We start from the raw sequence: 14,917 nt of genomic DNA, 5'->3' as shown, positions 1-14,917 counted from the left end.
AAGAGAGGCATTCTAGGAATTATGTCACATTTCATCTGCAAAAATTTGCAGCTAGGGCTTAGTAAGTCATAAAAAGTCAAATTTTACTTATTTCATTTCACTCCTGTATACAGTACTTTATAGCTGCCCCTTATTCTGGGTCTGCAAACTGAGCAACTCTAATTCCAATCTCAATTGCCAGTGATAAGGAAGACTGTATTCTCCACAAGCCATTATTAAGATATTTCTCCCTTACCTTGTAGTACCTTACCTAATCAAATAAACACTGAATTTAGAAATAATCCTTTGTATATATATACAAAGCATTTATAATTATTCTGAAAGCGTTAGTCCTGTTTCTCACCCATTTCATAATCATTTTCGGCTACTCTCCTCATTTTGGGAGGCGTTGTGATTCCAGATTCCATGTCTTGCCTTTTAGGAGCCTTTGTGTCCGATATCAAATGGTCAAAACTTTTCCTTGTACCTAAAAACAATTTATCACGAAATTAAAAACATTAAACCTAAATCCATACACTTAAGTATTTCCGATTTTCTGGCCAAGCTATCCTATCTACAATATACTGATAGGAATCTGGGGACATTTTCACCATTTCCAGGGATGGTAAAGAAAATATGGTCACACCATGCCGCTCTCCATCACAGTTTCCAAAATGCTTCACAATACATATGAGGATAGCATGCAATTTATTCCAGTATGTAAGCTGTGGGCATGCTATGGTTTCCTGGTCAACACATCACATTGAATAAACATGCCAAAATGTGATTACTGTAAAGGAAGCAGTAACAGGATTGTAATGAAAGAAATGCCCCTCTTCTTCCATATATGCCACAATGTAAAAGGGTAACCAGAAGTTACACGAACGAACTCATATAATTTCTTTGATACTAAGACTTGCTTGTAAACATGATGCACTGAGAAGCCAAGTATAAAAGAAAAAAAAATGATTGCTTCCAAAACATCTAAGATGTTTTGGGACCATTTCTCCCACCGTAAAATAGAGTATTCAGTATAGCAACGAAGCTAAAGTACTCAGCTTCTTGGTTTTATTGACAGAGGGCTGGTGGCAGAAAATTAGCACTATGAAACTTTAGTATCTGGAATATCCTTTTTCTTTTTTTTGCTTCTCCCCCTCTGATCAAAAGAACGTAATTACTCCTTTTTAATTGTAGTGTTCTCTATTTGCATTTTGTAGAAACTACATACATTCCTCTGAATTGGGGAAAACCACTTGAAGTCAGAACAAATACAAGTATAATTTTTCTCTAGTAACGCTTCCTGGGGTATTCTGTAGACAAATTAGTAAATTAGGTATCTTAATAACCTAAAAGCTTTTTAGTGTTTGCTTGTGAAGGCTGCCCCATATCCAAACTCATGGATTTTCGTGTTCGAGGACTTATCTGTCCCACTGTCGGGTAACTGGCAGCCAGATGTCTGTCTGATCCCTTTGGTGATGACCATGGTTGATTTTCCTTTAGTGTCCTGAAATTGCAGAGAAATTAAATTAAGAAAATCTTTAAAACCGTTGCACATTTAGGCATTAATTTTTAAGTGATTAACTTAGTACATGTCCTGAAGCTCTCAAAAAGACACAGAATTTTCTTATAGAATATAAATGAAAAATGAGGTGAAATAAGGTCTCGTAGAAAGGGGTTAGGAAAAAGACTAAGAACTTCCAAAGAATTTAAACTCTGAAACAGCTTCAGAGATCTCAAAATTAAATCTATACGAATTCAATACACAAATTCCACTGTGACTCTTGATCACAGTAGCACACTGGTCAGGAACCAGCAATATGTAGTTGAACATTAACTTAGCTTTTTTCATGGGTTTTAGTTTTCTATATACCACAGGTTACCTTTTTTACTAAAGGAAAGAGATATTGGAATTTGGATAACTTTTATTATCTGAAAGTCAGGCAACCAACCTATAGCTAGTGTCACTGTGATGAATGGGATATGTATCCATAGGAACATTTTCCATTGAAACGTCTGTCAACAAGAGAGACTTCCTATGTTTTAGGCTGCAGCGACTTCGAACTTCCTCAGACACTGTGAGCAAAGCTAAAAATTCAAAGAAAGCTAACGTAAGTTTTCCATGGCGGGAACACATTAAAGAATGTAAGCAACAGTCCCTCAATTTAGATTTTTTACTTAGTACAAAGATGACCACAGAGATGTAATTACACCTTACTGAAATGTACAGATTAAAAGTAGGTCATACAAAAAGAATTATATTCCCCAGCCAGTTAAAATTACATGACTTAAACATTTGCCCTCATATAGTCACAATTTCTATTTCTAGACCACTAGAAATATGAATGCTCTAAAGCACACACTCCAGTATTTAAACCAAGAAACCTTCAGCCTCACTCAGGTATTTTCAAAGTTGCACAATAGGGCCTGTGCTGGCAAGACTTCAGTCCACAAGGAACTGTGGATTGATATACCCCACGCTAACCCAGACTCTTGTCCATCTCCAGTTACAAGTTTCCTTTATATTGATACAACCATAATCAACCCAATAACATAAGAATTCCCACAATTCACTCATTTCAGTTAGCACAAGTTTAAAAGAATGTTTGTTTGTTTAATTTTACCTGCTAGGTAAGCCACACTCTGGGTGTTCACCTCAAACTTGTCACAATTCCTATGTTTGTTAACCAGAGCTAGTAGTGTATGTAAAATCCTTACTGTTCTTGCTACAGTGGTAGGAGAAGGATGCCTGTATCCTAAGAAATGAGGTTAAAAAACAAATATTGTATTTAATTTTTGAATGCATATTTATGAAGCATTAATATTTTTAAAATATTTATAAATATTTTTCAGTGTGTCCTCAGGACGCTTCATATAAAGGGTAAGGAAATACAATGCTAACAGAAATTGCACATTTCGGACTATTATTTCTGTCCCTCCGCATAAAAAAACACAATTACAAATGTCTCTGCATATATTATCTATTAGCTCACAAATCAGTCTTCTAAAAGAAACGATGAGCCCAAATAACAGGCACACATAGAAAGTATTCTTGGAGGAAGACATAAGGAACTGCAGTAAGTGAAGCCACACACTCCTGTGACAGCAAAGAATTTATGTCATTTGCACTGAAGACCTTCATAGGATATGCATAAAGGCAACCCAGCAAAGTCCTTTAGTCAAAGAACATTTAATTTTCAATCTGTTCTGTGACCTGAGTTACTTAAAATCCACCACCCACTTTTTCTCCCTTTATTCTTGGGCTTGTATTTATTTCTGAATTAAGAGTATTCATGTAAAAATGAACAGCAACATCTATATTTACCTTTCAGGAGGTGTCCCACTAGTGCGAAGTTGAAGTTGGAGTTGAAATTTAGCCCTACAAAATGATCCATCTGCTTGCAGTGCCATTCAAGTGGTCTCCTGATCTCCATAAACACCTCTTCTGGGCTCTGACCCAGAAAAATAAGACACAAGAGTATTTCATACAATCATACAATGGTTTGGGTCGGAAGGGACCTTAAAGAACATCCAGTTTCAAACCCCCTGCTATGGGCAGGGACACCTCCTACCAGACCAGGTTGCCCAAAGCCCCATCCAACCTGGCCTTGAGCACTTCCAGGGATGGGGCATCCACAGCTTCTCTGGACAGACTATTCTAGTGCCTCACCACCCTCACAATAAAGAATTTCTTCCTAGTATCTTGTTTCTTTGAAGATTACTCCTCTACTCATTTTTTTTTAAGTGACAAAACTTGGTAATTCTAAGAGTTTACAGGAAAATATCAAGTGCACTCTTGATTAGAATGTATCTATGCATTTCTGTTCCAGTTTAGAACAGAATAATAAGAGCTTCATCTCTGCTTCTTAGTTTACTGCTGGTGTTTTGCAAGTTTGCAATGCAAATGTCAGTTCTAGTTGCTTGAGTACTGTTCAAGAGGACAAGGAATTATTTTTTTCTTTTTAACAGATCTAACTGCTTACATAAACGAAGGGTTAATCACAGCTGGTTACTAACAGAGGGCTTGCTTACCTTATCATTGAACACTCGAAGGCTATCCAAGGTATGCAGATTCTGTTCAAGTAGTGCTGTACCTGCTGAGTACAAGTTGACTTCATCTAGCTGCAGTACTGCCATAGCTACCCAGAAGAGGACCTTGTGCATAGGGGAGTCCTGGAAGGAGAAGGAAAAGGAAAAGGCCGTGATTCCACTTTCAAGTCAGTTCCTGTAAGTGAAAGACAAATAGAATTGACATGTTTTTGTATATGCATTACTAACGTTGTGGCAGAGGTTCTGTTCTCAAACACAACCATTCCAACGAAACAGGTGTTCATATGAACCCAGAGTGCTGATGCACTTAGCAGGTGAATAGCAGAAAGCAAATTAATTTCAAGCCTTCCACTCCCTCCCCTAGAAGCCATCCCTTCTCTTTTATACCCCTTTCATTGCTCACAAAAATGTCAGATGCATATTGCCCTACATCAGACTGAAAGACAGCATCTTTTGTTATCAACTCGGAAGGCAGGTTGAAAGTGAATTGCAATTCTGCACATATAACTGGCCCAGCAATTCAATCTCCAAATCAGAAAATCAGGCGGGAAGAGCCGGCATTCAACAAATCCTGGGTCCCTTACGCAGCCGATTTTTCAAAGAACTATCTAGCAATAGATACACGAGACTTTTTGTTGTAATCTTCCCTGCCTAAACCACATGCAGGAAAATGCGTGATACAGGCATGGAAGGCTTGTAAAGGACGGTCACATCACTCATTGGTTATGTGTTTTAAGGGTAAGCGCATGGTACACTAACAGGGTGGAAAAAAGTGCAAGTAGCCTATCAGAACTGTTTGCTCTTGTTAATTTTAAATACCACAGTGCCATCCAGATGGCACACAAAGACTGTCTGTGCAAAGCTACCAAGTACAGAGTGAAACAAATTGAAGTAAAGATTAGCCAAAGACTTCTAAAAAGTTTGTTATGTACATGAAAAGTGAAACATGCATATTAAATCAGCCATTCAAATACACCTGGTAGGATTATTATTTTTTTTAGCACATTTTCTAATGTATTAACAAATGAGAAGCTGCAGACCCATTCATGCTCCCCAGAAACCCCCTTTTAGAACCGTGCCCTAGAACTATATTCTTTCAGACGTGTGTGACAATGCCACTCCACTAGAAAATTTTAAGGTGGTTCATTAACAGTGCACCTATTGGTATGCCAATCAGTTCATACAGCAACACACAATGGCTGAATTAATACATTAGACAAGACTAAAATTTTTTAGAAGCCATGATCAGAAAGACATGTATTAGGAATTACAGATTTGAAAGCCAAGACTGAAAATCTTTTGGAGAGAATTACTACAGACTATGGTATAGCCTTTGTATTGCTGTGGCCCAGTTTGGTGAAGCAGAACAGTACAATCTAAAGCTTTTTTAAAACTTGCCCAGGTCCCATACCCAAACATCTGTGACACATTTCCCATACGTATTACTTTCAAGCATGAGTCGTAACAGTCACAGCAATGAGGTGTGAACATCAGATGCCACAACACTTCCTTATATTTTTGAAGTTATACTTGCAATTATAACTTCCATTTACAAAACACATTCTCTGTTTATTCTAAAAATCCAGTCGTTTACCTTATTAAGAAGAGGCTGCAGCTTGGTGAGTGCTATTACGGTAGCTTCTATTAGAACTTGGCTATTGTAATTGTCAGGGCCTTTTAAACAGCTCTCAAGTCCCTTTTTGTAGAAAAAAAGAATAATAAAAAAATAGAACCCATAATTAGATTTTACTTTGTAAAAAAGATGAAAGCTTTAAATAATAACTGTGGCTCTCAATTAATTAACACAGCTTAATTTTTCCAATTTGCAAGGAATTTTAGAAATTATGATGTACACTAGTGATATATTTGATATATTGATATTATTGCTGTAAACAATTACAGTGTGTATTACAAAAAGAAGAGTGCAGGACAGGATGCAACAACTACAAAATAACTCTTCTTCAGTTCAGATGCTGTTTAATTAAATTTTATGTCCACAGAACACTAATAAAGTACTTAAGGGAAACTTAGTTAGCAGACTGTTTACCTCCAATAGAACACAACCTTATTTAGAAAATACGGGCATTATTACCAAGCTATGTAGCCCATTTCAAAATTTTCTTATATAAATGTTATGCTTTCCATTGTATTTAGTTGTAACATACTAGATTATTAGCTTCCTTTAAAAAAAGGAACTTGTGAATAATGTGCATGCAGATAGATGCCTTATCAGAAAATTTCACATTTATTTAAATACTGACTTTTCTGGATCAAATTTTAAGTGTCTCAAATTTTAAGTGTCTCAAATTTTAAGCTCAATATTCAAAACTACTGTTACTCTAGAAATAGCAGCACTGATGAAACTTACTGCCACCAAATTAATTAAAAATAGAAAGCCAGGCCTACAAAGACTAAATTTCCAATCAGGTAGCTCTCTGTACAAGAATATGTTTGAAGAAATTATTTATTGTCAAATTATAATGAGTTCTATATTCGATGGGAAAATAAAAATTTAGTTATTTTATGAGTCACAAAGGAAAATAGATATAGACCTATATACCTTGCTCAGAATTCGGATTATTTGTTTTATTTGTCCATGAGAGACACGCTTACTTATACAGCCAAAGACAACAAGTGCTCTTGGCTGCAAGGATGGATTATATTGGAACGCAAACCTGTGAAGAAACAAGAGTACACTATATTAAACAAATATACAACAGGCTGTATAATGAGTTGTTGACAATTCTAAGTGTACTACACAGGCAGTTAGGGGTTATGTTTTGAGGTCTACAACATACTTTTGAGCTAGTTCAGTCCACTGGTCCAGCCACTTGCACGTTGGAATATCTCTCATACAAGCCTAAAAAAAATTATATTGTTTGAATATGTGTAACATGAAGAAAATGTATTATTTTCAGAGAATCATAGAATGGTTTGGGTTGGAAGGGACCTTAAAGATCATATAATTCCAACCCACCTGCCATGGGCAGGGACACCTTCCACTAGACCAGGTTGCTCAATTTTAATTCAGAATATTCAGTTATTTTATGTCTCGGAAACTACTCAACTACTTAGGCGTTCATTAACACATCATGGGAGGTACATCTCACTACACTGCTTGCCTGTAAAGAAGGGTAAGCAGTGCCATTCTCCTTTACAGATAATGACTTTTGTTTTGAACCACATACCTCCATGATCTCCAACAAAGCTTCAGTAACTGTTTCCAAAGAAGTCAGTGCAAAAGTCTCCCTCTCATAGGAACCAGGTGAAAACGACCTGTCTCGATAGCTGGAGCGGAAAGCTATCACTGCAGCTGATTTCACTTTGCTGATTCCAAACAGTAAATAAAACTTGGGCAGAGAAAACTCAGTCAAGCTCAGCCTTAAAACTTGCTTGGTCTCCTCTGTTGAATAAATTTTTACATATTAGAGTTACAACAATGAAGTTCATTCCATATTTTAAACACACTTAGGCTCCCACAAATACTAGATAGTAGTAGATAATCATCCTATGCACATTCAAACACCGTTTTCTTTGCTGCTCATCTCAGAACAACTGTGGCCTGTCGTATGGACTGTTAAAACCACAGCCACCAGGAAGATGCAGTCTGAAAACAGGTAGAAAGAAACTTGTCTAAAGACTTGGTTCTCTGAGGCTTCTCCTCATATGCATTAGGAAAACAGAAACCTGGAGAGCTCATGGTTTGAAAGACCAACATTACTGTAAAGTTCAAACTGCGATCAAATTATGGTTTTGGCTTCGTTACTACAATTAACCCATTTAAATCAGAAGAAAACAAAGACCCTGCTATTACTGAATATTTTTTACAATTCTGAACTTTCATTTAATTTCAGTGTACTTTTAATTTACTGTTGGAAGGCTTAACCTTCTCTTTGTGTATCCTAGCAAAGCTTTTCTTTAAATATACATAGATATCTCTGTGTGTGTGTGTACACGTCTATTCACATACTCACTCTGTCAATACACAGATATAAAATGGGCTTTCAGATACTTAAAGAACAAGATTACATAAACTTTTTATTTTTTTCTTCACAAAATCCAGCCTGGTTGTATACTGTACTTCTGTAATAAGAAATGACAGCTACATATTTGCTAGCATCAATTATTTTAGGACTGCTGAAACATAGCCGTATGCAAAATTCTTGCCATGTAATTTCACAATTTCCTTATGTAATTTATATCTTTGTTACTCCATTACGCAACCATTCAAAAGATGCACATCAGCCAGTTTTAGCACAGATAAATTTTTTCTTTAATCTTTATTACTGAAACTTACTGATACGTACTTTCTTCCCTTTTTCAAAAATCCATTATACAATTTATATGACACACCTGCTCTAAACAAGACAGTCATACTTTAACTTCATGCTCATAGTTATTCTAGCTCATATCCTCATTCTGGTTTGTACACAAGCTTAATAGCAACACAGTATTTTCAAATTCTCAGAACATTTGAAAGAGAGAAAGACAACTCGAATATTTCTGAAACAAACTTAAGAAGCAATCGACTTAATCCAAAGTCTGATAAGAACTTACCGCTAAAGTGAAGCTGAGAACAAGTACACAGAGAATGAATGATGTTGATGACAAGACCATGCGTAGAAGCTCTGAGAGAAAGGGGACCAGTGGCCACCAATAAAGTAACTACATGAAAGAGGTAGGGGAGATGGGCTGCCACATCCAGAGAATTGTTAAAGGAGAGCATCAGCATGTAACGTGCTAGAATAGCAATATCATCCCACATTAGGTGCTGTTCCAATGTAGGAGTTGGGGACAGACAAGTCTTATCGATTATTTTACACATTCTTCCAATCACCTGAAAATAAAGCAACCATTTTGTTTCAGTTAAAGAGCAGAGCTCAACCTTTCAGTAACAGCCATTACACATTAACATTGGAATTATTCTATTGCTTGGAACCTGTTTTATGTTTTTTTTCATTATTTCCTGTACCGAGTCATCAGAAAGCATATCAGTGTCACATTACCATTTAAGGTGAAATTACTATATAAGAAGAAATTAAGGCAAGGAGGGAACTCACTTTGCTTGAAACCAACTTTACATTTCCAGAAGCAAGCGCTACTGCTGTGTCTGCCATAACCTCCGCTTTTATGGATCCTAAGCCCCCTGTGGCACTAGTCTTGATGAAACTGTCCAGAACTACATCAAGGAGATCTGTTATCTGTCAGAGAAAAATAATTCTTTGTCATTCCCAGTGTGGTTAACATAATTTTTCCACAGTAAATCGCCCTTTGTTTAAGCAATCATTATATTTTTTAGTTAAAGATACATAGCTACTATAAATTGAAGCTATGTTTTTAATAATATGTTGTCTTTTTGAAAAGAAGCGTAATGTAAAGATTAGAAATGTAAAGATGAATTCCATTAGGTTTTACTCCAAATCAAAATTCTTCACAGCTTTGGAAGCACTATGATATGGTTTGTATCTTACTTTTTTTTTTCCATTTTAAAGTATAACTATGCAGAAAATGCTGCATCTAATGAGAAGAAACCAGATATGAGGTGGAAAAAAACCACGTACTTCCAAGAAATAAGCAAGATCCTACCTGCTAAAGATTTTGCTTAGAACACTCATCATGCATGAATACAGCAACCAGTAAAACACGTTTCTTCTTGTGTATGAAGAACCAAAGCTGACTAAGTGCACTGAGAACTCTCTCTAAATGTAATATGCAAGCTAAGATTAAAAGCTATTTCAGTATTGGTTGAAATTCAGCTTTCACTGTATTATAAAAATTGGTTAAGATTCTGGATCAACAAAATCAACAATAAAATTCCCCACTGACTTCTGTGAATTTTTTGCATTTTTTATTTCATGTTCTCCACATTTACCTGTTAACAGATTTTCATACTACACATAATGGTCATATTCATCTCAGTGTGATTCAAACTTCCAAAATACATTGATTTTTATCAGTCCAACTGGATCAATCAAGAAACTACACTTATGCATCCATTTGACAGTTCTCACATTCTCCAAGAGCAACTTTGTGATGCTGTGCTGCATCAGTTCAGATGACAGTTAAAAAAATAATAATAGTATGACAATGAGGAAGTCAGCTTGCTTGTGAACAAGCCTGGTCATGGCAAATAAAGCTGGTCTCATTTATCTGGACACTTATTTCATGAATGGCATATGAAAACAGCTTTCTTTTCTTTTTTTTTTTTTTTACTTTGTGTGGAGAATAGGGACAGTATTTGGTAAGTATTCAACTAATTATCAACAGAAGGATTGACGCTGCTATTTGTAATCAAAATGCTTCAGTTTTAAAAGTGCAAATAACAAAACAGAAGAAGTTCTTTCACCACCTTAGGCCTAACATATCTGAATGCTAGCATTCGGTTCTATCCATTCAGTACCCACACATTCAGGAGTTTTGATGAAGTAATTACTACTAACACCAGATATTTCTAATTTTCAATTCTCAGTGGGGGCCAGGAACAGAGTACTAGAAGCAAGAGTTCAGAAATGGTTTTATGAAGTATTTTAAAGAATGGAAACCTCAGAGAACTTGCTCATGACTCTCCACACAGCGGATATACTTAGGTCATGCCAAGTTCCATTTTGTCTTTTTGCATTAATATTTAAGTGATTAAAAACTCTATAATTTTATTATAAACAAATTGCAAGAAATCATGCAGAATTTGTACCTGTCCAAGACTTCCCCATATCTTAGCCTGAATGGAAGGATACATCTGTTTTTCGTTTATTGTCATTGTTATTAGCTTATCAAGAATAGCAGTGACTCGCTGGCGCTTAGCATCATCATTGTGTTTACAGAATCGGACCAGATTGGACAGCCAGGGAGTCATATACTCCAGACAAAGATGTTTCAGTTCAATACCTGAAATAAAAATTCACTTTGTAACAAAATTCAGCACTGATCTCTATGCATAGGTAAATAATTATTTGTGAGCACCTTTCGGTTTTCTTCTAAAATAATTATTTTCAGATTCGAGCAAATAATACTGGGCAAACAGACAAGCTTCAAAAAGAAACATACTATAACAACAACATCCAAGAAACATTCGTAAGAATCTGGCAAGATTTTGACATTTTAGTATCTTACTAAGAAGTGTGACATAGATGTGTACATTTAGGCACACAATAGGCAGACTATTTAAGATCTTTTTAATCTTGAGAATGTATTCTAAACAGCTTCCAACAGTATAATCAGAGCTGGTTTATGTCTATAAGAAAGGGATAACAAAAACACCATAGCAGAACTTGATAATATCTCTCAACTGTAATCTATCTGAAAGGATTACATTTGAAAGAAAGGACCACATAACTCTTTTGTCAATGTATCTGCTGGAGTTCAAAACCTCATGGACCTCTTTTTTTTTTTCCTGCAATGTTTTTACTCCTGGTGTATGAAACAAGTAATTTGTATTGTGATCTCTGAATTAATTTAATTGTCTAAATGAAGGAGATGTTTGGCGAAACTTGTTTTAACTTCAAAGTTAGAAAAGCAAGGCTTGGGCATTTTTTTTTTTTTTAAAAAAAAGGATCTGCTTCATCAGAAAGAGTACATTCAAACATACAAATCAAAGTAATGTTTTTACTCCAACAGATACCACTCCAGTTCATGACACTGGCTTAGTATTACAGAACTTGGTTATTAAGAAATAGATAAGTAATTTTGAAAATATCTAAAACAGCTCAAAGAAGCTTTTTTAATTTAAACTTACTGTGACTCAGCCACATAAGGATGCTTGTTAAACTTGAGAGCTACCAGCTTAAATCTTTTCAAATTCATGGTTAGCATTGAGGAATATCAGTGTTACTTACTAGATTTGCTAAATCCAGAAATACACTCTTCCAAGAACTCTAAGGTAAGGTGTGGTTCATTAGCTGCAAGGGTCTTACTAATAGACACAATAAAGAGTGTGTTGTTGGCAGGAATACACAGACCTGAAGTTTCCAGTAACTGGCCCTCAATCTTTAAATTAAAGGTACAGGTTAAGGCACATAGAAGATTATAGGCAGCAGACCTGTAACAAAGCAAGCAGTGTGACTTGTAATATTTTTCTTGTCTGTTTTAAAATATATACATTACACTAAAAGATCACAGTAATATCATTTTCAAAATCACATAAGCATTGATAATATCCAGTACTATATTTAAATCCTGAACTTCTTTCCTGCATCACTTAAGCTTTAGAGACAACATTACTTTGGACAAATAATTACATTACTACTTTTTTAAAACAACTTCTGATAAAGTCAAAGAGGATGCTTGAAGAACTTTGTAATGGATTTCTCAGAAAGGCATTCAGTTCCAGGAAATTCTAGGTATTTCCAAGTGCACCTGAGCAACAGATTGCCAACAGCCCCAGAGGCTCCCATTGAACCAGGACCCATTTAGAGACAGCCCTCTGACAACACCCAAGAGCTTGCTCTAAGAGGTACAGCTCCCAGTTATTAAACAAGAAGTTCAATACCATGAAAATCAAATGTACCTAGTAAGCCCATATCGCAAAGCATAAGTTTTTTTCTCCCTCTTAAAGAGAAATTAAGCTACCTATACACCTTCAGTTACTCCACCACTACATATTTCTTTCTTCACCTATACAAAACGCAGTCTTTGTTGATATTAGTAACTACATTTGGTAGAGCTGTGGTGAAAGCAAAATTGTGTTGTTCAAGAGAGATTTGCTAAAATTAAGAAAATCTTGGAAGAAAATCACATTTTTATCAAAGTTGATATTAATTTAAAAGATCAGTACCGCAAACTGGGGTCTGAGCTTCCCAAGTTGAGCAGTGCTATGTTCAGTAGTGTTCCAGGGACATCTTTAGGGCGAATTTTAGTGTGCTGTGGGATGGAGTCTGGTTGCGACAGCTCCCACCGTGTCCGTATATGAATAATGGACCTCACAATGGCTTCACACTCTTGATGCATGAAAGTGAGTGGTGTGCCCTGGTTGGCAATTGTTAAGGTAAACTGATTCTCATCAACAAGACAGATTTCCTCAATTTCAGATGCGTAGTATATATCATTTAAAAACACTGTCTGTCCCAGGACTCTTGTACGCTCTGCTGATGTCACCTGCACAGCTGTTGATCCAACCTTAAAAAGAGAGAAGAAAAATGGTTCAGCACCTATTGTTAAAGGAACAAAGAGAGAAAAAAAGTCTGATATTTCTATTTTATGAAGATAAATATGTGAAATTGTAAGAAATTAAGTTGTGATTCCTCCATGAGACGAGAGAATTAAGACAGTAAATCATACTCAAATTCTTATTGAAATATAACAGTTCACTAGGAACAGCATGAAGAAGACTTACCTTAATAGAAACTTTGGTGTCTTTATGAGCCAGTTTGAGAGCATTGTGAAATACTTTCAAGTCCTCTTCCAAAGCCAAGGTAGCTGCTGGGAGTTTCTGCTGGTCATGTTCAATGTGCTCTGCCAGCTTCCCCGGAGAGTCTATGAAAATAAGCCTTTTGCTTCCTTTCAAACCTGTCAAGAGTCTTTCATGGTATTTGGTGTATTCTCTGACCCAAGAATTACAGTTATAAATAAAAACTGCTGAGACATTTTCATAAGCAAAGCCTGGAAAAACTACAAACCATTTAGAAAGAAAGTCTGTTTTAAAACGATTACTGGGGCCAGCATGCGTGAGGTCCACTACAATTTCATATGGCTTTGCATAGTATGGCTTCAGAGTTAGCAGGACGTGGTATATCAGTAAATCTCCATTGATCTGACCAGTCTTGAACCTGTAAGAAAACAAGACAGACACTGTTTGGTTTGCCTTTTAAATCCACATCAAAACATTTTAGTAGTGTATCACACAGACTACAACGCTAAAACAAACCGATCTTTCACATAGTCCTAAAAATGTCAATCTCGAGCACTAATACAGGATTGACATCCATAGCCTAAATTCTGCCATGGCTCATGCGCCAACCAAGTTTAGAGCCCAATGGTGAAGCTCCAGTTGGAGGTAACTCAACTTCATTTTGAAGTGCCACACAATCTACCACAGCCAGCAGTCTCTAGACAGACAGAGGTTCATTCAGCATCTCCAACAAGAGGAAAAATAAAACCCATGCTGGAGAGGAAGAGCTCATCGATCAGCTCAAAACTGTAAGAGCTGAGGGTTTCTTTAAAAATAGAAGTAAAATAGCAGACCCGCAAACTCTTTTTTACATTTATACAGATTCAAATTACGTCTAATTTTATGTGTGGAAAAGATTTATTTCAATAGCCTTGATTAAGACTAATTAAACATCCATATACCATTTTTTCAAAGGGTCTCAGCTCATTTTATTTGCAATCTACTGCAGCACATAATGCACTCTAATGCTTGGTGGAGCGTTTCTAAGAATGATGGGTCCTCTGAGTAGCACAGAGGATTGGTCTATATAGTATTCAGGTACTATATAAAAATATTAACCACCTTTTGTTCTCGTTTAATGAATTGCTGAACTCTATGAGACTTGGTTTAGGCAGATGTTCTGTCCAGTTCCCAGAGTTAGCATAGAAGATGGAATTCTACTAGAAATAATTAATTCTAAATCAAACTTACCAGTAGTTTTTGAACTTTTAAATACCTAGAGCTGTTTCCAACTGTTATTAACTCAACTCTTTCAAAGCAAGACAACAGCCTATAGAAAGAGCTAATTAATACTGTAAAGACATACGTAGTTTTGATCACAGTGAGACACAGCTCTCGGTAACATTTGAGGTAAGCCACCTGAACACAAGATAACAAAGAAGATAAACTTCATGAATGTTGAATATTTGTCTGCCTAAGACTTTTTCCTTGTGTTACTTCCTGTTGTTCGGAAAGCTAATTTGGGCAAGCTGGTGTTTCTCTGCCTCTAACATGTCATGGTATAGTTGT

General features: G+C 36.1%; 1 protein-coding gene across 3 annotated transcripts in view; it reads right to left on the bottom strand.

The window, feature by feature from the left end:
• NF1 (neurofibromin 1) overlaps positions 1–14,917 on the bottom strand; it is a 97,512-nt gene that overhangs the window by 14,904 nt on the left and 67,691 nt on the right. For 2 of the 3 annotated variants that reach the window (XM_080563356.1, XM_080563357.1), the window contains 16 exons: positions 13,355–13,787; positions 12,797–13,137; positions 11,859–12,061; positions 10,718–10,911; positions 9,087–9,227; positions 8,584–8,863; positions 7,215–7,429; positions 6,825–6,886; positions 6,587–6,701; positions 5,621–5,722; positions 4,009–4,149; positions 3,302–3,428; positions 2,601–2,732; positions 1,929–2,064; positions 1,326–1,483; positions 344–466 (listed from right to left, as the gene is read on the bottom strand). In XM_080563356.1, the coding sequence (XP_080419482.1) occupies positions 344–466; positions 1,326–1,483; positions 1,929–2,064; positions 2,601–2,732; positions 3,302–3,428; positions 4,009–4,149; positions 5,621–5,722; positions 6,587–6,701; positions 6,825–6,886; positions 7,215–7,429; positions 8,584–8,863; positions 9,087–9,227; positions 10,718–10,911; positions 11,859–12,061; positions 12,797–13,137; positions 13,355–13,787 (2,903 nt within the window). Of the gene's footprint in view, positions 1–343; positions 467–1,325; positions 1,484–1,928; positions 2,065–2,600; positions 2,733–3,301; positions 3,429–4,008; positions 4,202–5,620; positions 5,723–6,586; positions 6,702–6,824; positions 6,887–7,214; positions 7,430–8,583; positions 8,864–9,086; positions 9,228–10,717; positions 10,912–11,858; positions 12,062–12,796; positions 13,138–13,354; positions 13,788–14,917 lie in introns of those variants that run through there. The other variant, XM_080563358.1, reaches the window with a different exon arrangement.

The sequence above is a fragment of the Anser brachyrhynchus genome (genome assembly GCF_964034855.1).
Source record: "Anser brachyrhynchus genome assembly, chromosome: 20".
In the NCBI taxonomy this organism is placed as follows: Eukaryota; Metazoa; Chordata; class Aves; order Anseriformes; family Anatidae; genus Anser; species Anser brachyrhynchus.
This window is presented reverse-complemented; position numbering and strand designations above follow the sequence as displayed.